The sequence below is a fragment of the Drosophila sulfurigaster genome, chromosome 3 (genome assembly GCF_023558435.1).
Source record: "Drosophila sulfurigaster albostrigata strain 15112-1811.04 chromosome 3, ASM2355843v2, whole genome shotgun sequence".
In the NCBI taxonomy this organism is placed as follows: domain Eukaryota; kingdom Metazoa; phylum Arthropoda; class Insecta; order Diptera; family Drosophilidae; genus Drosophila; species Drosophila sulfurigaster.
In genome coordinates, this window is record NC_084883.1 from 21680640 (window position 1) to 21705338 (window position 24699).

General features: G+C 40.0%; 2 protein-coding genes across 2 annotated transcripts in view; one reads left to right on the forward strand and one right to left on the reverse strand.

The window, feature by feature from the left end:
• Positions 1 to 24699, reverse strand: part of LOC133841693 (uncharacterized) — a 59900-nt gene that overhangs the window by 22508 nt on the left and 12693 nt on the right. The window contains 2 exon segments of the mRNA XM_062274366.1: positions 6715 to 7022; positions 20329 to 22551. Of these exon segments, the coding sequence (XP_062130350.1) occupies positions 6715 to 7022; positions 20329 to 22058 (2038 nt within the window). The 5' untranslated portion in view covers positions 22059 to 22551.
• Positions 551 to 4100, forward strand: LOC133845573 (odorant receptor 59b). Its single transcript, XM_062280061.1, has 3 exons — positions 551 to 1317; positions 2439 to 2796; positions 2858 to 4100. Exons 1-3 carry the CDS (start codon positions 554 to 556, stop codon positions 2924 to 2926), a joined length of 1191 nt encoding a protein of 396 aa, XP_062136045.1. The 5' UTR covers positions 551 to 553; the 3' UTR covers positions 2927 to 4100.

The following is a 24699-nucleotide window of genomic DNA, read 5'->3' on the forward strand; positions in this document are numbered from 1 at the left end:
TCGGTTTCAGTTGCCGAAAATGGTTTATTGATAGAATATTCGCAATTAAATGGACATGAGCTGCTCTTTCCCTCAATGTTGATAATGATTTATTAATGTGTAAATGAATCAATATTTATGAATGTACAGATTTGCTTATTTACTGCCCGTCATATTATAAGGTGCAGCCCCTTAAGCCTGAGCAAACTAAAATACTCGAGGCAGTTAAGCAAATGATTATTGTGCTAGTAAAACCCTAAATGTTTAATTAATGCAATCAGCTGGAGGCGTTTTGCATGTTATTGATAGAACCTCGTGACTTTCCAACTAATATTTACAATTGAAACATTCGTGTTGAATATTTGAATGGTCTGTCGACGGTCGCTTACACTTCAAAAATTAATTCCTGCCACAACACCTGCAACACCTGCATTGCCAAAAACTTTTTGACCCTAATAACAATTGTAACGTGCCGCGTGAATACAAACAGCTGCATGTGCATGTTGCAAACTGAAATCGCGACTATAAAAGCGAAACGCAGCTATTGTTGGGTCAACAATTCGCCATGGATTCGATGTTCAAGCTGATCAAACCGGCTCCTTTAACGGAGCAAGTGCGTTCCCGCGAGGGCAACATCTATATGTATCGGGCGATGACGTTAATTGGTTGGATTCCTCCAAAGCAAGGGGTCTGGCGCTATGTTTACCTCTTCTGGACATGTGTGCCATTCGCATTTGGCGTATTTTACTTGCCCGTGGGCTTCATCATCAGCTACGTGAAGGAGTTTAAGAACTTTACCCCGGGCGAGTTTCTCACCTCGTTGCAAGTTGCAATCAATGTGTATGGCGCCTCCGTGAAGTCAACCATTACATACATTTTTCTCTGGCGTCTGCGAAAAACTGAGAATCTGCTGGACAGACTCGATGAACGGTTGCACAACGATAGCGATCGGCAGAAAATACATGAGATGGTGGCACGTTGCAACTACGCTTTTCTCATCTACAGCTTCATCTACTGCGGCTATGCGGGCTCAACATTTCTCTCGTATGTACTCAGTGGTCGTCCGCCTTGGTCTGTCTACAATCCGTTTGTGGACTGGCATGATGGTCTTGGTAGCTTGTGGATTCAGTCGATCTTTGAGTATATTACTATGTCCTTTGCGGTGCTTCAGGATCAACTGTCGGACACGTATCCCTTGATGTTCATGATCATCTTTCGCGCGCACTTCGATGTGCTCAAAGATCATGTGCGAAATCTGCGAATGGATCCCACGAGATCGGAGAAGGACAACTATCAGGATCTTGTCAACTGTATCATGGATCACAAGCTGATATTGAGGTAATGTTTGAGTTGTTGGCTGTTGTTCGGGTTAATATTTATCTCGGACTCCAGAAAGTATATACTATATATATATTTCGAAAAACCTAATAGCAAGCGTATTTTTATACCCGCTACCCATAGGGTAGAAGGGTATTATAACTTTGTGCCGACAGGAAATGTATGTAACAGGTAGAAGGAGGCATCTCCGACCCTATAAAGTATATATATTCTTGATCAGCGTCAACAGCCGAGACGATATAGCCATGTCCGTCTGTCCGTCTGTGTGTCTGTGTGTCTGTGTGTCTGTGTGTCTGTCCGTCTGTCCGTCCGTCCGTATGAACACCTAGATCTCAGAGACTATAAGAGATAGAGCTATAATTTTTTTTTTCGACAGCATTTGTTATGTTTGCACGCAGATCAAGTTTATTTCAAATTTTTGCCACGCCCACTTCCGCCCCCGCAAATCAAAAAAATCGAATAACAAGCGTAATTTTAAAGCTAAAGCTGCGAATTTTGGTATATACAATAATTATTATAGTAGTTATGATTCCAGAAAATTTGGTTGCGATCAGATAAAAATTGTGGAAGTTATTAAAGAAATACTTTTGTATGGGCAAAAACGCCTACTTACTAGGGGTCTGAGTTGCTTTGGTCGACAATCTAGCACATTGTGCCGTCTATGGTATATTTTGAATGGTGTACTATATCGATATTCCAAACATACCATTTGGTATATTCGTAGTATTTTTTTAAGTATATTTGCAGTATTTTTTGAGAATAATACCGCAAAATATATTGCTTTTAATCAAATTGGGTAGCGGGTATCTCACAGTCGAGTACACTCGACTGTAGCTTTCTTACTTGTTTTAAGCTAGATTCATGACTTCTGAGTACAATATTAACTTTAGCAAATGTATATACAAATTTCAGAAGTTATTGAAGAAATCGTTTCATATTACAAAAGTAGCCTTAGGTGCTGTTTAATTGACAATATGGTATATTTTGTATTCTATGGTTTATTTTGTATGAAACAGTATAGTATATCGATATCCCAAATATACCTTTCGGTATATTTTAGATTTTTCCCCGAATATTAATTTGGTACTATAGGTTTCTTAATTGTTTTCTTTCTTTGCCAGATGCTGCAACTTAATACGTCCCATAATATCACGCACTATATTTGTGCAATTTCTGCTGATTGGTTCCGTGCTGGGCTTGACGTTAATTAACGTGTTTTTCTTCTCAAACTTTTGGCGTGGTCTCGCCTCCTTTATGTTCGTTATTACGATCTTGATGCAGACATTTCCCTTTTGCTACACTTGCAATTTGCTGATTGACGACTGCGACGACTTGGCCAACACAATTTTCCAATCGAACTGGGCCGATGCGGAGCCGGGCTATAAATCGACACTGGTTCACTTTATGCACCATGTGCAGCAGCCGATTATATTCATTGCTGGTGGCATATTTCCCATCTCAATGAACAGTAACATCAGTGTAAGTATGCGACTTATTGAGTACTCTGACTTCATTTAGCTCACACTCACAAATTTCGCAGGTGGCCAAGTTTGCATTCAGCATCATCACCATAGTGCGGCAAATGAATCTGGCCGAACAATTTCAGTGAAATGCAAAAATTGTGTAGCGTCCCATTTTAGTGGCTTATCCGCTTTTATATTAACGTGAAATTCCATTTTTATTTATTGTGGCCCAAATGTGCTCGGCGCGTGCCAAGTGCCCGTCTGCAATTGCCTTTGTTTTATAGAGCCAGCGACTCAGTAAAAAATCAACCCCACACACGCGCACTCTCGACATTGTTTGTGGCTGGCATTTGCATAGAATTTGTATATGTTATAGTTTATCTCATAAGATTTAGCTGATTTAGTTGTGCTTCGCAATTGCGAGTCCCCAAAATGGTAATGGAAATGAAAAGCCGCAAGCGGACGGAATTCGACATTCTCCTCTGCCTCTCTCGAGAATTTGCGCAAATTGTGTTAACAGACGGAAATTACAATAGCAAGAAGAACAACAGCCAAGCAGAAATAATCAGAACGCATAAAAAGAGCAGACTCTAAAGACGCCTGAAGCATCGACACAAGACGCGGAATGAGGCATGCGCCATGAGGCACAACAGATCCGTAACGAATCCGAAGGAAACGCAGGAAGTACGTACATACACATATTACTGTTTACATATTGTATGTGATTTTTATTTAAATTTTATGTTAAACACGTGACGGGGTAGACACAAAAAAAAATATCATACACAAACACACGATAGGAGAGTGTTCTATATGTACGAGTATGTTGAAGCTGAATGGCATCAACTGAGGCAGCCACAATGACGGCGGCAAGGATAACAATGGACAAGTCGCTGTGTTTGAACTAAAAAACAAATATTATGACATATTTTTGCGGTTTACTTACCACACTCGCACATGTGCAAACACACAGTCGCCCACACACACACACACACACACACACACACACACACACACATACACATTTATTACCATTGTCCTTCGGTTTGCTCACAACAATTGCTCTGTGCGCTGACAGCGATAGTGCAGCTAATTTCAGATTGCTTTTGAATTTATTGTCAAACAAGCTTTTCTTTAATAAAAATGATTGTGCAAATAAATTGAATTGACTTGCTAAAATCTATATGTGTGATAACAGACATCATAAAGTAGCTCAGAATATTTCGCTTAATTTAACCAGTTAAATTTATGCATTCCTCATTAAATCAGCATGACCAATATTTGCCATTTAAATTGAATACTCTAAAATTAATTGAAACGTACCGAAAATGTGTTAATTGTATTTTAATTGCTAATTTGTGTGCTGCGATTTGTATTTCGATACTTAATATTTTTCCATTTCAGTGGAATTAAAATTCAATTCCAATTGATGCATATTTTCGGGTTTTTCTTTTTGTATTTTGGCAATTATATACAAATGATTTGTTTCATTATTTTGCAGTCATATTTTTGGTAACAACATTAAATAAATTGTGGCTATAATTGTTCAATTTATTGCAGACTCGGCAAATTTAATGAAACTCATGAAAAAATGTATTATGCTGTTAAATTTTTATTTTTTTCCTCTATTTTTTTTTGGCAAAAAGTCATGGACATTGGCTGGTATTAAAAAAACATTTGTAATTGAATCGAGTGCACCGCAAATGTATAATCAAATTAATTGCACGTGAATTGCTCGCCAATTAATTGCGGTTACAAAATTATACATGAATGTGTTCACAGTTGACGTGAGCAAAATGCTGAAAATTTAATAAAGTTTCCAGCAATTTCTGTAGTAGAAAGTTTCACCAGCCACTAAGGACGAAGTCGAAGGAAGACGAAGGATGCAACTATGCAAATGCATATAAATTGAAAGTCAGCGACGCCATTGCAGATATCCCAGCAGCGATGGCGATGGCGACCTTAAGGCGCATTCTAACACGCTTCGTTCTAGAGATGGGCCAAGCAAGAATTGGCTTTCTTAGTCACGAGCAACACGATTAAATCACTGTGTAATAAATGCAAAGGCAATTTTGATGAAATGAAGCAATATTTATCTAACATTCCATGATAAATTGATAGGAAACTCGCGCTTGCCATGTGTGTTCCTGTTGTTATTCATTTAGGTTTTATTAGCCTTCTGACATTTGTGGCTCAAACACGAGTTGTGCTGTCATGTAGCACGCAATCATCGCTAGCCTAAAACTCTATATTTGCCACACACACACACGTCGAGGACCGTAAATCATAGTTCATAGTTGCGGTTATTCCGTGAGGCATCTTTCAACTTAGTTTTATGCAAGTCGAGGTCGTTGTTTTCCACAGATAAATGACTCCTTGTCAAATGGTGGTCAGCCCCCCACACACCCACAGACACACACACACACTTACATACATACAGACACACACACATGCAAAAGTTCAAGCGGCTATGTTCATTATTTGAGCTGCAAAAATAATATTTCGTCAGTTTGTTTTTTTTGGTTCATCTCCATCAATTTCAATATCCCACATACACACTAAAATCGTTCCCAATTTCTCCCTCTTCTAACAAACAAACGAGGCGAACGAGCAACGAACAAATGAATTTTTATCTGTGGCAAATAGTTGGCCGGCAAGAGAGGTCTTTGTTTGCCTCCCGAAACAGGCTGCAATTTGGTGCCGTTTGCCCCACTGCCAAAAAAAACGAACAAAACGGCATTAGTATGCATGAACTCGAACACTGTGTTCTACTATGTGTGTTTAGAAGCGGTGGGGAGTCCGGTTACGGAAGTTCTCGGAACCTTAGAGTCTGCGTGTTTGTTTTCGATTCCGTTTGTCATTTTGGAATTTGTATGTTTGTGCATCACATGCAATTTGCCGTGCAACCAGAGGCTACAAAAAAGCCAAAGCTCCTCTTTCACTCCGAACGTAATGGCGTTCATCAAATGTGGAATATACGACGAGGCATGGATAGTGTATATTAGTTGGGCCAGCAGTCGAACAAACAAGTCCATTTGCATGCTCGTGTGCTAAACACACGATGGCACACCACACCCCACACACACACGTGGCGTATACGTAACCTTTAATTCTGCAAATTATGCATATCGTGCATTGTGGCAGCTGTCAAACAAATTGAAGGATTGGCTGACAGCGAATGTGAGTGAGAAAATCGGTAGTCAGTAAATGCATAATTAAATGTTATTTCGTTGCCAGTTGCATTTAATGCGTCGATTGTTTCAGCATTGCCTGTTAATTCAAGTAATAAGCCCTGAAGCATATACCGATTAAATATGCTGCGAATGTGAATCGTTTCTCCGTGTGTGTTTAATTGACTTGAACGCATATGAATACAGACGGCAGACCGGAAATTGAAAGCGGCTGCCCAGCAACTGTGACATATGCATAAATTAAACATTTCTTCCTTCCTTTCTCTCTCGGCAGGTGATTGCGCACGTTTGGAATCAGGACTAATTAGAAAGACGTTGCCAAGATTGCGAGCCGTTCATTTACATTTTAAGTGGCGTCGTTGTCTCGCAAAGGTATTTAGAGTCCGTGTGCGCCGGCATTTTGCCTCTTATTTATTTGCTTAATTGTTGGGCTATGATAGAAATTTGCCCAACTTGGAGAGCAGGGCAATGATAAAGCAGCCGTAAAATATTTGCCATGAAATGGCGACGCAATTAGGCAGAAGCTTCTGCTTTTATGGCCGGTTCCTTGTGACAAAACTTCTCCCCCGCTGTCTGGACAGTGACTAATGAAGTCAGAGATTAAAGCACGCAGCAAATATAAATATTCAATGTCATACTCATACCCAAACCCAAACCCCCATATTGTTATCGGCTCATAAATATAAGTCGAGAACAGACCTCATCCAATTCACAAGTTGAGCATAAATCAGGTTGGCACTTACACTTCAGGTACTGTTCGTTCCGTGCTATCACTTTCTCGGCATTTTTGCGCGCCAGAAAGAACCATTCGGATGTGTTGCCCAGGTAATGATACTCCATGGCCAGATCCTTGGCGAATATGGCCCCCAGATTGGGCGGTGGCAACCGATATGCGAATGGACAAAAGAGACCCGGTTGCGATGGATGTTCATTCCAATCGAAGCAATTCCCGGCGGCAAATATATCATCGTCGAACTCCACCATGGATAATACCGAAGCGTGCAGCAAATTGACATCCTCCTGCACCGAATGCGCTGTTGTCTTGAAGATTCTGCAAGCAGACAGAGAGAGAATGAATGAATGCATGTGAGAAAGCAACTGAATTTACGAACTGAAATTGCATTAAAAATCCATGCGGAAACACATATATAGTAGACAGGCCGAAAGTGGCTTTGGGCTGGGTTGGTGTCAAGTGAAAGGCATACGAGACTTATTATTGTTTGCCCGGGTTCTTCCACTCATTTTGTGTTGGGCTGTCATTTATATTTTTATAACCGCTTGGCAACTGCCCCGCCCCTTCTTTGGCCACCCCCTGCAGCTGTCCCCATTACAGCAAGCGATTGCAACAACTCGGGACTGGGGCACAAACACAAGTGCACTTATAGGCGCAGCGCATTATGCTGCTTCAAGCTGTGCTCAAGTGTGCTTCTTGCTGCCTGTCGGCTATGGCTATTGTGCCGTCTCAGCTCTCCGGCTGTTGTATGTAGGTGTGCTATATATATACATGTGTACTATATTGTACAAGTGTGAGGAAATGAGAAAATTATGTTCAAGATATTGCCTTGAGTGGCGTCCGTTTCTCCTCTTCCTTTGCCTTTAGTCTCTCTCTCTCTCTCTCTCTCTCTCTCTGTTTGGTTGATGTCTCCTCTGGCCAGCATTAATTAAAATGTCGCTTTAACATAATAGTTACTTTGGGCATTAACAAAAACCATTGAATGTCCCTGCATGAGTTTTGTATGTGTTTGCTGTTTGCTTCATTTATTATTTCTACGGATAACTTTTGATTCCAGAGAAAGTCTCTGTGCGATGGTCAAGGTTGGCGCAGTATATAAATGAAAATAGCTGCTGAAAGTGCATATAAATATGCAAAAAGCAATGAGAGTGCTGCACTTCATTTGCTCATATCACATTCTGATCTTGAACTTGTGAAAGAAGGTAAAAAAAAAATATTTTTGCCATATTAAATTTACGAATTGAGGTATTAAACTCAATGGTTTAATTTGTGATCCATTATGAAACAATTTGTAAATGTAGATTCCATTAAGAATGCCGAATATCTGACAAGCCTCATTATTCATTGTCTCACTGTGCCCCAAATTCATATCTCCAGAGATATTAATGCTCATCCATTTTCACCTAGTGCTTGCCAGTGCTGCATTGGTTTACTCATGGGACACATTGTTTTACATGAAGAGAGATGTCCTTGGTATTTCGTTTTTTTTTTTTTTTTGTATTTGTTTGTCCACACATTAGGCGGCTGCTTGGTTGACTTTATTTTCCAATAGAGCGGATAAAGTCAACGCCACACACACAGCGAGCGGAGTTAAGTGTGCATTTGACAAGTTCGCTCGCTCGGGGCGTGGCACATTAATTAGTTGATTTACTCGAGCTTCATTTGTAAATGTCAGCGGCATTTTGTCAGTCGACTTGGCCAGGCCCCAGTCTCGTCTCATGGCTCAAAAGTCGCTTGCAGACTTAAGAAAGCCAAATAGAGAAAAAAAAAAGATCGAAACTTGAGGCTGGGTAATGATGATGATGGTGTTGCTGACTTTGCAAGTAATCTTGCGACAGCTTCCACACTCACATGTGATTTACGGCCAGACAATTCGCTTGGGCAATTACTAATATGATAAGTATATAATGGATGTCCTCTCAAGTGCAAATGGGACACAAGTACATACATAAGTAGTCAAAAATGCTGAGCATTGCGGTCTGTGTGTGGTTTGGCTGTAGACTGTTTAATTAGCTATCCTCAGCTAAGTGAACACTATTTCTTGCACTTTATAGCTCTCTCTTTCTCACTCTCTGGCAAACTGTATTCGGTTCCCCAGCCAGACCACTTGAACTCTTAGTTTGCAAATTCTCAAAATGCGGCAATTTCGTAGAACTGCAACTGTGCACTTACGCACAGCATTCACCAGAGCTCCACCCCGTTGCATCCTCTTGTGTGACGCCTCAGCAAAGTGTGTTAAAGACACTTTTCCTCACTTAAGTGCTGAAAAGGGTAAAAACAAGCAGAAAGCTCCTCTAGGTGCGTCAACCATTCAGGTAGTTAGACGGAGACAACAAACAGACAGACAGAGAGAGCGAGAGAGAGGGGCAAAGACTGAGGACAGGTGAACAGCAGGAGCTGAAGTTGTTGGTGCACTCATGAGTAAGTAACTCTGTAAGTAGAGTCGAGTGCAACCGTTCTGTTGTTGCCCCACTGTGCGTGTGTATTATGTGAAAAAGAGTAAACAACAACAACTAAAAGAACAGCTGGCATTGGGGGATGCCACAAATGAAATACCCTTGCTAATTGCAACGGCGACAGCGACAGGCACCTTGAGAGTTTCCCCCTAGAAAAAAACCATAGCATACTTATTGGGGCAGCCTTTGAGTATTTACTTAATATGTGGATAGCTGTTACTTTTTATTAAAGATGTGTATGAGGTTTGACCTGAATAAGTTTTACCTAAAATGTGATGTTGTTGTGGAACTTTATTGCTATACTGGTTCAAGTACTTAATAATAATAATAATACAAAAATTTCAATTAAAATGTTACAAAATTAGTTAAACTTTGCTTCCACAAATAAGCATGGCATAACTATTATGCAAAATTTTGAGGATATATGTTATATAAACATGGTAGAAATGTTCTCAATTTTATTCCTTGAAAGAGTTTTTATACAATATGAAGATATATTTTATTATCTAACGTGGTATAGGAAACTAAATTTACTAATTGAATTAATATTTCATTTAATTTGTTTGTGTTTTTATTTGATTAAAGGGTTTTATTTATCGAGTTCACTTCTTATCTAATCGACAACTTGATCTAATATTTTCTCTCTAATTTTGAATTTAAGATTTAAATTATTTTTATGTCGACAGATTTTTGTGGACTCTAAAACAAAAAAAAATAAAAATAAAATAAATAAATAAAAAATAATGAAGCGACTTCTTATTAAACACACTAGAATCAAAATATTGTTTAATTTACGTTTTAATAATATAATATATATAAGCAATATATATAATATATTGCTTATTTATTTCATAAGAAAGTGTATACACAAGCGAGCGTCTGTATGGCATTGCACTTCAGTGAAAAGAAATATGGAAACACTAGCATACACATTAAGAGTATTAATGTTGCGGAGTGAGAATTTTTAATGACCAGATTATGTGTTCTTATAACGGTGTGCGTGAGTGTAAGTGTAAGAGCTTGTATGTGCCTGCGTGTGTGTGTGTGGTGATAATTACATAAAGTTGCCGCATCTTTTGTTATTTGTTGTATACACTTGAAGCCGCTGACATTTAATTAAAAATCGTTGACCAAGGCCGAGAAGAGATGCTACCTAATAACAACGCTTGTCTGTCATGGCTCAAGACTTTCTTCCCCATTGTCCCACTTGCCACACACTCCTATGTGTGTATGTTTGTGGCTGTGTGAGTTGTGTGAATCTCCATGACAGTCACAGCGGCGCCTAAGCCGCTGTGAGCCGCGGGCCAGGCTGCTTATTTGTTTTGCATATGGTGTCCGCCTTTCCCCTGCAGTAGTAACAGCAGCAGCGACATCAGCATGTGAAATACATATTACAAACTTGTGAAAGTCGGGGATAAGTAGGGGCAAGAAACAAATAACAAAGTGAGCCAGGCGAGAGCGAAAGAAGTGAGGTGGAGCAAAGAAACAGCCAAAGCATCATCAGTGAGCTGGCTTTTAAGCCGCTTTTTATTTGACTTGTGAAGGCTGACACACAGAAGATCTGACGGAAACTGAGAAACTGAGAGCTGAACTGGTCCCCGAGTATTAGCGAGTATAATTTACAAATGCCAATTTGCCTTAAAGTCGATGACAAGGCCGACGCCGTCGAGTTGAGCTGCCGCAGTAAAGATTGATTTTTAGGGAACAACAAATAACAAATATCATTAAAGGAATTCAAAAAATTAAAAAGAAAACTAAATGTACTTTGGCATTTTGTGCGTCAGAATCAATTAATTATGCACGAAAATCGAGTTAAAAGCGAAATTGGCAAATTAAATTCTCATTGCGGCACCTAAGAGAAAGGTCTACAAACGAAAAAGGGAAAAACAACAACAACAAGAATAACAACATCAAATCAAATCGACGAATCGACGGGGACTGCAGGCCATTTTCAGCATTATAATACACAAACTTTCTTCAACTTTCACAAGGCCACACAACTTGTCCTTCGGCATTATTCAAGCACCTTACTTTGTGACTGTTGTGTGTCTGTGGGTGTGTGAGTGTTTTGTGTGTTGCTGTCGACGTCTTAATTGAATGCGAAAATGTTCCACTTTAATTATTCAAAGCACAACGTTGCAACGCATGTTCAACACCCTGCAAATCATCACCGAAGGGGTTCTACACCTGCCGGCAGGGAGAAAAGAAGATAGCGTAACTGAATGTCTATCGTCGTCGACCTTTTTGGTTGAAGCACAGCGCCTTTTGTCCCCAAAGTTGCTTGGCTTTTGTTAGTGTGGCCAGCTTGGGCTTTCTTTTGGCGCAGGCCAGGCAAATGTTTATTTTTCCGCTAGCTTTTTAATGGCCCATAAGCAGCAAGGACTTTGTCAATTTTAATTAGGCCATAATTAAATGATCAAACACAAAATGCCAGCCATGTGCCGATAAAATGCCGTATCTGATTGAAATGTGATTCAATGCTAATTGCTTTTTCCTCATTTTAAATTAGAGATCGGCTTGATGAGATGAATATGGAAATCGTGCCAGGCGGCTAATGGAAACTTCAAATAGCCATAAAACGCATTCAAAGAGATTAATGAATTCAGTTAATTCATTTCATCATTAAAATCGACATTTAATGCAGATTTGCACTTCATTATAAAAAGGTTGTATGGATCAACAAATGGCGATAGAGCACGATTAGGGATAAATTTAATGCTTCATACTTCATTTAAGGTCAAAGAAAATTAAAAACAAACAATTTAAATAATTGATTTATGAAAAAGCCACTTTTTATACCGTTAATCATAGGGAAGAAGTGTATTATTACAGGAAGGAGGCATTTCCGACTCTTTAAAGTTTATATATTACGAGACGATATAGTCCATCTTTCTGTTTGTCAGTCCGTTTGAACATCTAAATTTCGCAGATTGTAAGAAATAGTGATGTAATTTTTACGACAGCATTTGTTATACTTGCACGCAGATCAACTGTGTTGCGAATTTATGCGACGCCCACAATAATAACTATGGTCTTTATAATTTCTGAAAATTTGCTATCAAATAAAAATCATAAAAGTTATTTAAAATATTCTTTTGTATGGGCAAAAACGCCTATTTACTATGGGTCTTAGTTGCTTTGACCTGTATGGTATATTTAGAATGTAGTATTATAAATAACATAGTCTTTGGTATATTGTCGCAGTCGAGCAAACTCGATTTTATATGAATATCTCAAATATTGCATTACCTTGGTCTACTTCCGTCAAGTACAAAGTCAGCTTAAGCCTCCTACAGCTCTCAACGCTTTTAAGCGTAACATGCGAACCGTGACCTTTTCCTTAATATGCGTTCCCCAATGGATACCCCTTATTAGCTGTGCAATATGTGCCCAATTAGCCGAGGGGTATGAGGAGTTAAATTAATTAAAAATTGTTTGCCCCGTTCAATTGGCCCAAGGCAGCAAAAGGATACGGCGGTGGTTACCACACGCTTGTGGCTCATGCCAAATGGCTAAATGAGTCAGAGGCGGAAGCGAGAAGCTGTGGAGCAGGAGTCGGCAGTTGGTGTTGACATGTTTATGCAGCCCATAAACACACACACACACACACATAAACACATACTCGAACACACACTCCCACTCCCATTCGAACACGCCCATTTTGTGTTGCTTTTGTGTATTTCTTTTGTGTGTTGGCTTTTTGAAAAATGTTTTTTTGATTTAGTCCGTTAATTGCTTTCAAGTTGCTAACTTCTTTGCTCGCGCCTGATGATTATTATTGCTGCTGCGGAACAACGCAAAAACTTGGCCGGCGTTTTTTGGGCAAAAAGTTTCTTTTGATTTTCTTTCTTCCCCCCTCCCAAACCAGTAGAGAGCAGACCAGACTAAAGCAGCAAACACGCAGCCCGGTCATAATGAGCCGACTGTGGCAACGACGCTCTCTCCCTGCGGGGCTAGCGAAAGTTACGGGGCAAACTTTGCTGCCACAATGCGGCGCATGTCTATGATTTTTCGACTTGTTTTTGGCCCCTCACTCGACGGCGGATTAACTGCAGAATGACAGGCTGGCAGGGGTTTTTATGGCGTAAAAATAGACTGGCCACCATGGCGTATGCGCTACAGCTAGAGCTTGGCTTAAATGTTACGCATACGCCAAGTGGTCGACAAGTTTGTTAAGCTGTTAAGTTATGGCAACATGTGTTGCACCATTGAGACAGCTTGCAGGCAAAGAAAAGATGGAATAGTTGAATAGAGAGCGAGACAGAGAGAGAGAGAGAGAGAGAGAGAGAGAGAGAGAGAGAGAGAGAGAGAGAGAGGGAGAGAGAGAGAATGAAAGAAAGAAAGAGCTGAGTGTTTGGGTTATACGCTTGATGTTGATGCATGCAACAAAGCCATAACATTTACACTTGCAATTGTATCCGAAAAGTCAAAGTCAGATGCGCTTACAAAAGCCAACCGAGTGGAAAAAGGCCGCGGCACAGTTGAGTGGCTAGAGCTTAGTGGTTGCAGTCGCCACTGTAACCGCAGCGCCACGCTGCTGCATGTTGCACGTTCCCTTCAGTTGCACTTGTGTACTACTGTGTAAGTATTGTTGCACAGCAATGTGTAGCGATGGGGCGGAGGCGGGGGATTGGCGAGCCACGCAGCCAGTTGAAATTCACATTAGGAATGTTTTGTGCGAAATGAAAACAATTTCCATTTTGTTGCTGCCACTGTTGCTGCCGCTGTTGCTACTGCTGCTGCAATTGCTACTGTTGCGGCACTGTGAAAAAGAGCACCGCAACAACGCAGTCAGTTAAGCTGAGCAGCCAAGGGAGCCGCCGGAACGAAACGGATGCGGATGCCCTTGGTTTGGTGTGGCAACAGACGAACGGGAGCGGAGGAGGAGACGGAGACGGGGGGCGTTATTAGCACCACCCGCTGAGCTGTGAACTGAGCTGGGCGCTGAGCCAAATCAAGCGGCACAAAAAGCCAAAGCAAACGCGGATGTTAGCCATGTGCCCTCTCTGATGAGTATCTGCGCTATGTATATATCTAGTTGTATATCTCGAGCTGTGTGTCTCTATCTGTGATTCTGTGTGTGTGCTGTTCGAGTCAATCTCTCCCTCTTTGTCTCTGTCCTGTCCGCACTTGCATATTTATTTGTTTGCTCTGGCAAACTTTGAAGGATGTTGACAATGACATGGGCACAATTGCGCTAAAAGCGGGGGGCGCAAGCGAAGGGGTGTCGAAGGGGAAACGAAAGCTGATGTTGGCATCCGTTTTGACCTTGTTGTTGTCATCATGTCTGCGTCGCCAGCTCTTCAACTCGCGCCAAAGTCGCGTTTTATTGCCACAGGCAATCGCACATCGTTGCTGTTGTTTGCGATGTTGTTGCATGCGCATCGCTTATGCAGATTTCGATTTGTGTGGCAAATAAATTCGCGAGAAGCGAAACGCTGTGCAATATATGAGCTTTTTGAGGCAAGAACTCTTGCAAAGACAAATTGAAAACGATTGTACAACAGGCGATTTGTGTGCATCATCCTCTATCTCTGCCTTTCGCTCTGGTGGCGAACTTTAAGTGAAACCGAACGCAGAGACAGGGAAATGTTCTGATAGATGCCACCAAAAAAACATAAAAGGCACCTTCAACTTTGACGTTCCGACAAAAGAGCAACACAAGAAGAACAGCAAAAGCAACAGTAGCTGAGCAAAATGGTGTGGCAAACAACAAGCAACCGGAAACTCAATTTCAGTTAAGTCGTACAGCCAAAGGAATGGAATGGAAAGATTGTTGTTGGGGCTGTTTTTATTTTTTTTTTGGTTTTTAAGAGAGGAAAGGCAACACTTTAGCTCAAGCTCGACGACAACACATTTAAGTACTTAAAAGTTTGCCCAACTCTTTTCTGCGCGTTTTCAACGCTTTGTTTTTGGGCTTCAAGGTGTGTGTAAGTGTGTATGTGTACGTGTTTAGCTGGTTTTTGTTGGCCAAGTTGGCTGACGGCGAACACTTTTGCGGCGCTCACGGAAAACTAGAAGAAAAGTGGCCAAGGCAAGAAAACAATTGAAGCTCGTAATTTCGACTTGAATTGATATTGTTTTTCCTGCCAGCGTCCCTCTCTCTTTCCCTCTTCTGTCCTCTTCTCGGTGTTTTTTGCCACCTTTCTTTCTACTTTGTTGTCTGCACTTCGTCTTCCCTTTGCTGTTGTTTGCTGGGTTTTGTTTTGCTTTGTTAACTGTTCTTGTTTTTGTTTGCGTAACAAATAAACGGAAATGCTTAGACACAAAAACTGAACGCCCAACAACAATGGCGGGCAACAACAACAATAACAATGTATCACAAAACAATAACTTCAATTAGTTTGTCGGTACGTGTATTCAACTAAACTCACACCATCGAAGGCACCGTGGTGCCCAAAGGGCAAACGCTGGTGTTCTATTTAATTAATATCTATAAAATATTATTTCATTATGCATTTGCAACTACAATTGACCTAAGCTCATAAATAACATTAAATTTGACATTTATTTGGGGAATTGTATTAGACAAAAACAAGAGGAAAACATGTCTATTGGAAATTACACAATGTTAGATACATTAAAATCGACATTAAACAAAACTTGTTTAAATATAATGACAATTTAATGCAGTAAACACTAATTTGTAATCATATTATTTACATACTTTTTTTGATATAAATAAAATTTAATTTGACATTTATTTGGAGTATTTGCCAAACAAAAAAGGGAAACCATGTTTATTGGAAACTATATGAAACTTAAATGGTGACACTCAATTGTAAAATTAAAATTGTAGCAAAAATGAACATCTATATTTGAAATTACACAAAGTTGTTTAAATACAAATCTGTATTTTGTTTAAATAAATACAAAATGATGGCATTTTAATGCAATAAATTGAAATTTAATTGTTAGAATTAAAGGAAATGAATAACGCTAATAAAAAACATCTCTATAAGAAATAAAATAATGATGCTTTAATTTCAAATAGATTTGCTTATATCTTTAAGAAACATATTTGAAATTAAAATAATTTGTTGCTTAAAATTCAGTATGTCCTAGTTATCAATTCAAATTATAATTACAAATTAAAGGAAATGAATGAGTTTAAAGTTTATAAAAGAAATTTGTAGAATTTAAATAAATACACGAAATACAAAAATAATCTTCATTATTGGAAATCGCACAATGATATTTAAATTCCATTTCTGTTTATCTTTATGCCAAACAGAAAAATCGAATAACACTTTAAATGCTTTTAATGCTTACTATTATTTCAAATTATTATTATTCATTACAGGAAATGAAAAGACATCAATTGTACATTTACTTTTCGAATTGAAATTGCTAAATAATAAAAAGGAAACCTTTCTATTGGAAATCAAGGAATAATGATTAAATTTACAATGATATATGCATTTATCGTAAAGCAAAATATTAAAACAAAAAAATAACAAAACTTAATATGCAATAAATTTTAGTTTGTAATCAGAATTATTTATTTGTCTGCATTAAAGGAAATGAGAAAAGTTTGTGTGTGAGCGGAAAACATAAACACGATTTAAATCAAATTTAGTTACTTTGCAAAAACCCCGGTATTTTAGCCCACTGTGCAACGCCTCCTCCAAACGGTGTCTGGCTCCGTAATGACTGTTGTCTACGCCGGATGCTTTGCAGCCGTCGGCTCTCTTTTAACGTATACTCCTATATCTCATATCTCCGGCAACATTTTTGCGGGGTGCGATTTCCCTAGTTTGCCCTTCGAAGAACAAAACTTTCGAGTGCCGCGTGGGCCGAGCCGGGCAGAGCAAGGCCGGAAGTCCTTGATTATGTTTGCACATGAAATAAATTGCGTTGGCGACCTATCGAGAACTGATTAAAATAACTGATGAATATCCACGCTCCGTATTATGAACAAGGGATTTCAAATTGACCCGCACCCTGAGTGAATAAATCAGTTGCCCAGCTGCCTGATCCTAGTACAGTTGCCGCATGACAGCCTTGGGCATTAATATACGTCAATAGAAATGCGCTCTAATATAGTACATAGTATCAGCAACAACTCCCGAGGGCAACATTTTACACACACACACACAACATCAACAACAAATACTGGCGTTGGGTATTCAGTTGTAATGAAAACAAACGTCTAACATATGACACTAAATGCAATAATGTTGATCCTGTTCCGAAAGCCAGCACACAATTTAATTTATTGACATTTGACGTTAGCAACAGCACTTTGCCATTTTATTGCTCTCCAGGCCAATCGATTCAGAGTTCTGTTCTGTTCTGTCGCTTTTGTCGTTCCTCTGTTCACGATCCACTTAATTTGTCATGTTGTCGGCGTGGTTAATTGTTTATTTGTGTTTTATTGACAGGCAGCAAATGTACATTAAATTTGTCAGCTTGTCTTTGCAGCACATTCTTTGTACTTTGACCGACGAAGCTATTAGGTTTTCATCGCCCCAAATGTTACTTGTTGTTGAAATGAAAACATTCCGATTAATTTTAAATTTACGTGGTAACTAAGGACAATCCATTAAGATATTAAAGTCAATTCTATTTCGATAATTTCTTAGGGTATTTAAATATCGTTTACCTTAACGAAACTTGTCATGTTTTTCGTTTTTCTTTCGGCATTTGCTGATGTTTGTATCCGACCGGCTTTTAATAAATTACTTTTACTTTGGCCGAACAAATGGCCATGATTTGAGCGTCGTCTAATCAATGCTATTGGACTCCAACAACGTTGATTCTCATCGTTAGAGCGAAAAAAGCTCTTGTCGCCACTAGAAAATTATGTAGCAACAATCAAGGCAAATCGAAGAAAAAACATGTCAATGCATGACTTTTCTTTAGCTCACATTTTTCTTCATCTCTCCATATATAGTATTTCCTTCTATTTTTTTTAATATTGTCAGAATCGAAGCTAACCGAACCAAAAAGGAAGCAAAAAGTTGAAGCACTTTTTCACAGAGACATAAATTCAATGCCCAACAAACACACACATCGATATGATCACACACACACACACACTTACAATTAGAGCTATATGCAGGTGGCTACAGCAACAGTGCTCCAAAGTAATGGACAGTAGCCCACATATGCGTCCTGTCTGCGTCTGTATCGGTGGTGAAAATGTCTCTGTCTGTGTCTGAGTCTGTGTCTATGCACGGATAGCTGAAACTTTCGTGTTTATTGTGGCTGAATGCCCAAAAGAGAGACGAACAAATGTCGCCTCAACATTGCCTGCTGGTTGATATTGGACTAGAGCAAGCAGTTGAGATAGAGGCGGAGCATTAAGGGGGACGGAGAGTGGATGAAAATGGCATGTCCTTGAGATTGTCAAAGAGAGAGCCAGAGCCAGGGATACGCCTGAAATCGTTGGCGAAATGAACAAAAACTAAACGCACACACTGCGACAGCTGCAAATTCCTAGAAAAACCAGAAGAATTGCCATTGTTGCGGTTGTCAAAGTAAATCAAAGCCCTTGGCCCATGACGTGCGTTTGCGTTTGCTTTCGTTTTGACCAACTTTTTGCTGTTTTTTTTTTTTCGTTGGTTAGATGGCCAATGGCCATTCGCTTAGCTTTCAGCTTTTAGTTCTCAGTTGTCGGTGCTCGGTTTCTGTTACACAGTTCGGTTAAGTAATTGAACTTTTATCAAAATTGTAGTCCACTCTGTGCGCCGAGCTAACTTGAGCACGAACAAATAACAAGGAATTATTCTGTGTCTGCACTAACTAACTAACTTAAATATATAAACAACTAATTACTTATCTTTGTGCTTCTGCTTAATTGTCCGCAAACTAACTTTTCTTCTCCTGTTTGTATATCACGCATACGCAATTAACTTTTTTCTCGCTTATTCTTTTTTTTTGCTTTGTATTTGCTTTGCCAATCTGCAAAATGCCAAATGTTGTACAAACTAGCTTCCACCCCCAGGACTTGTTGCTCCTATGACGCAGCAAAAAGGATAATAAAATTCTGTTTGTCAAAATTCAGCAAAATCAGCAGCAAAAATTGCCACTGTTCAAATGCGTCGTTTTTAAATTCTATCTTTAATTGGATGAAACATTTTTTTTAATATGAATATTTCGCATATAAACTTGCAGCTGCAATTGAAACTAAATACTATTTAAAAAAAATGTTTTGTATTTGCTAATAAATACAATTTTCTACATAATTTGTATGCACATTATTCAATAAATTAATTTTTTTTGGAATTTTATAAATATTTCTGTAATTCAATAAAAAAATCATTAGATAAACATAGTTTTTTGTACAGCCACTTTAATGATTTGCATACCCGCAATCGAGTGAGTAGAATGTAACATGCAGAAAAAGGCATCTCCGACTCTATAAATTGTATATATTTTTGATCTGCATATTTGGTACAATTTGCATTCTATGGTATATATTTTTGGATATAGTACTATATCAAAAAACCAACATTGGCCTTTGGCATATTTTTGTATTTGTGAGATATATTAATTTGGTATATTTTATTCTAAATAGTATTATATAAATACAAAAACTATAAAACTTTGGTATATTTTTGTAATTGTGTGGTACGTTAATTTGGTATATTTAAAAAAATACCGCACTGTTTTGCTTTTATTTAAAATAGTACTATAACAATATACAAACTATAGCCTTTGGTATATTTTAATATTTTTTCGGTATATTAATTTGGTATATTTTAAGAATAGTACCACATTGTTTTGCTTTTATTCAAAATGGGTAGCTCACAGTCGAACACACTCGGCTGTAGCTTTGTTACTTGTTAAAATTTGAAATTTGATTGGTTTAAACAAAATATGCAAATATTAAAGTAAAAGTACTAATAGTTACCACGATATTGGTGATTCAATTAAAATGGAAGCAAACGACAAAAAAAATATTGCTCATGCAACATTTGCTCTTGTGATTAAAGCTCAATACATCGATGCTTGGATCATGAAACCGGTGACCATGGCGGCTATTGACTCCCACGCTACAAACGTTGCCCGAATACATATGCCAAACAATTTGAATGGCCAGTGGCCATTCCGTTTGGCTGCACACTCGACCAGCAGCCAAGTTTCGATTGGAAAAGTTTGTCATGTGAATAATAAGTATGTCTGTGTGTCTGTGTGTGAAGGAAGTTTGACTTTTGACTCACCTGGTCAACATATTGGCCCGATTGACGGCCACCTCGGCCTCGACACGAAATCGATCCTGGGCATAGCGGTCAACAACACCCTCGCCCAGATTGAGCGAAGTCCCGGCCACACAGTTCGAGCCCATCAAATGCTGCTGTTCAATATATTGCAAAAACTTGGATACCAAGTCAATTTTGCTATCGCGCGCATTAATCACATCGGCTGTTATTTGATTGGAATCAACGCTATCGTCGCCATCGGCATCGCTCTCGACATCGCCAATCACCAGCTGCTTGCTGTTGTCATCGATTAGCACCTCCGGCGGATAGCCATCGTCCATGGTCACCTCGGATGTGTCCTGCACGGCATCGTTCTCCGCTTCCGCTTCGGACTCGTAGTTAAAGTTGATCTGCTTCATCTCGATACCCTCGCTTGTGCTGGCCTGCGAGCGTGCCTTCGCCTCTGGCTCCGACTCCAACTCTGCTGGCCACTGGCCAATGGCAAAGTCTGTGCTATTGTCGGCATTGCTTGCTTCCGTCTCGGTTACATCTTCATCCGCCTGCGAATCTGCAGCTGAATCTGCATCTGCATCCGAATCTTCATCGCCATCGCCATCTGCATCGACATCATCGTCATCTTCGTCATCGTCCATATTGCTGACATCGCTGCGAGAGTCTATTCTATCAAGGCGGTAATCGAGTGGACTGTCTCCGCTATGAACTGGCGCATTAACATTAAGAACAGGTGTTCTCAATGAGGCATCCACAATGTTTTTGCTGCTGGCAGTTGTAGTGCTACTGCTGTTGCTCTGCATAACTGGCAACAGACGTGTTCTGGCCACATTGCGAGTTTGCTGCTGCAGCTGCCACGCAGCCGGACGAGGCGCAAATGTTGCGATTTGCGAAGCAGAAGTTGTTGACAGCAGCAACTCATCATCCTCATCGCTATCCTCGTAATTGGCATCATCACCGTTGACACCGCGTACAAATTGTCGAGCTGTGATGCTGTCGCTGTCGCTGTCACTCCGCTTCTGCCCACGCATTCTGGTTGGTGTGGGTTCAGTGTCGATGTCAATGCCGAGACTCGTTGCCTCGGTGGCCAGCAGCATGGACTGAGCTGGCACATCGGCAACCACATTCTGGTAGGCTGACACTAATGAGTTCTCCAAATCAATCTCATCCGCCAATTGCATTACTTCATCGAGTGCCGCCGCGGTCTCATCATCGTCCGCATCGTCGACATCTGTGGGCCGGCCCTGCAGATGTTCGGCCTCGGCGAGACTGCGATGATTCTTCACCGGCCTGACCACGCCCAGGCTCTTGTCGACGCTTTTACGTATCACCTCGTTGATTTTCTTCTTGTGCAATTTGCGAATTTTATGCGTGACTGGCGGACTTGTCGCTCCGCCTGTGCCCGATTGCTGTGTGGGCACTGGCAATGGCAAGGGAAAAGCCCCAGTTCCAGTTGCAGCATCATTGACCAGCGTCAAGCGTGTGCTGTTGCTGTTGGGGCTGTTGGGGCTGCTGCTGTGCAGCATGTGGGCCCTAGAGCGACCATGGCGTATATTGAAGCTGTCGCCAACGTTTGATGCCATGCTTTCCGCTTTCGTTTTGATGCGAGCTCTCGCCGGCTGCGGTGCAACACTCGATTCCGTTGCCAGTTCGCAACGTGCCGGCCACAACAGCAGCTGCAGCAACACAAGCAACAGCAACAGTCTGTGGGTCCAAGCCCGCCGCATTGTCAGCGGCATCTCCCTGCCAGTCGACGACTATCGACGACTGTGACTGCTGTGATGCTGGCCGATGGCTTTGATGGAGCTGGGCTGTTCACGGTTGAGCGACTATTACGGTATCAATTTCAGCTCTCTTCGCTTTTCTTTTCTGATCTGCGTTTCGTTTCAATTTACGTTCGTTTTTCTTCTACGAATTTTGGTTACCTTTGCCAGCGCATATTCCTGTTGGCCAGCTGTTGTTCTGCTTCCTGTTGCAGTTATGCTCGGGATTCTTGTTGTTGCCGCTATTGAATTTTCAAGCTTCAAAGAGCAAAGCGTAAACTTGGCGCCCGCCATTACTAGGCAGCGGCCCACTTGGAGCCTGGGGCACCAGTTTCGTGGCTGCTGAGCTCATTTCCTTCCCTTTTCAATCGTTCTTCAGCTGCACAAGTCAAATTCGTGTTGTTTCCACAATATCAATCTCTGTCTTTGGCGCTCCTGCTACTGCTGCTGCTGCAATGTCAATTTGATGCTGCAATGAAGAAGAGAACAAGAATCCAATGATTAGCCTTTGAATCACTTTGAATGTGCGCTTTTGTTGCGACGATGATGATGATGATGATGATGAGGGGTGAGTCAGGCCAAGGACTAAGCCTAAGGTACTGCGAGCGAAGCGGAGCTGGGTTTGTGCCTAAGGAGCTCTATTTGGATTTCAAAACGTAAGCAAAATATTTGCTTTGATTTATGCGAATTTCTTCCTTTGCTTCTTTTTATTTTCGGTCTTAACTTGTTCTTATGCTGGCATTCTGAAAGGAGACGGGCTCAAGGACATCTCCGTGCCGTGCTCCTTTGTGACTATGTCTGCTCCCTTTCTCTCACACACTCTTGCTCGCTCTTTCAATCTCTATGTCTATCGTTTTTCTACCCTGTGTGTGTGTGTGTGTGTGTGTATGTGAAAATAAATGGCAATGTAAAGAAAACGTATTTTTTATGTGCAAAGGGCAGTCACACAGGACAAGTGGCATTTTCAAAGGCAAAAGAACAACACGGAAACGCGGACAACAAAACGTACGAAAATAACAGCAACAGCAGCAGCAGCAAAGACGACAACAATAACGAAAGCCATTTTGGCCACTCCCCGTTAAAGCGGCAATTAAAAATTTCCGCACGCAAACACAGCGAAAACAAGAGCAACGCCGTTTAAGACAAATAGCAAATTGTTCTTGCTGTTGATTTAGCTGTTGTTGTTGTTGTTGTTTTCCCTTGGTGCACGCCCAAGCACACATACAGACAGACTTTGAATACAACATTGCGCATACGCCGCGTGTGCGCTGCATAGTGCAAGCAGTCAGCGAGGCACTTACAAATTGTATACAATTTCTAAGAAGACGAAATCGTGATTTTTGCTTCGCGGTGGGATTTCGCAGCGTTGCGTTGCGTCGCCAACCCACAAAAGCCATGGTTACAAATGCGAATTTGGCCGACGGACGTTGTCAGACATCATCAGCGGGACCCTGAAGCGGCAGCCAAGTGAACATAAATATGTACACAGCACAACAAAATACAAAATACAAAGTGGAACTCTGTGTGTAAGTGTGTGTGTGTGCAGTATGCTCCTTTGGGGTAGCACTCACATAAATATTATGACGCAAACAAATTATATGCCATTTAAATGTAATACTAATAAGAAAATCCACTTCGTGGCTGATGCTGCTGCTCCTCCCACATCTCGCTTGCTCACAGTGGACTTGCCAGATTTTCACGCTTTAGTCGGATGAACACAGCATAAAAAGTATGTCTTTGTGTGCGTGTGTGGGTGTGTGTGTGTGTTTGTGTGAGTGGAAGACGGCAGTTTCTAATTTCGGGTTTTATGAACCATAAAAATTGCGCCAAGACGACACAAACAACAGCAGCCGGAAATACACATGCCACACACACACACTTGAATGTGGAAATTGGTGTGCATGTGTGTGAGAGTGTGTAGAATAAATAGAGAAGGGACTTTGCAGCAACATGAGAAATTGACACCCAATTTTAGTGCTGAAGAGTGTGCTCAGTTTATACAGTATAAACTCGCTAATCCCTAACAAATCCAAAGAAAAAACATAGTGTCCGAGTAATTTAAGAGCAACAGCAAATAGAGGCGTAAGCAAACTTGAAGTACTACAAGTTGATAGACACTTAGATAACGTTGCTAATGAAATACCGGAAATCGCTAAATAAACATTTGAATAAGCGAAAGAAAAGTTTAAAGAAACTTTTATTTTCAATTTGAAATAATTTAATAAACAATAAATATTTACATAATATAAAATTACATTTTAAAAGAAGTCTCGAATTTTATAAATATAAATTTGCAAAGGAAAAACAAACAACAAAGCAAATGTCATATAAATATCAATAAGGAATTTTAAAAAATTTAACATACATATATTCAAATATATAAATAAATTAATGAAGCAAAATTAATTTTGCCGTAAATTTCATTAATATAAATTTAGAGAGGATAAACAATGGCCACATAAGTACATAAATAACAATCTACAAATGTATAAATAAAATGAATATGACATTTTAAGAAAAGTTTCAAATATTACGTATTTTATAAATATAAATTTGGAGAAGAAAAACAAAGGTCAAAAATGTTAAAAGATTTAATAAATAATAAAATCAATACATT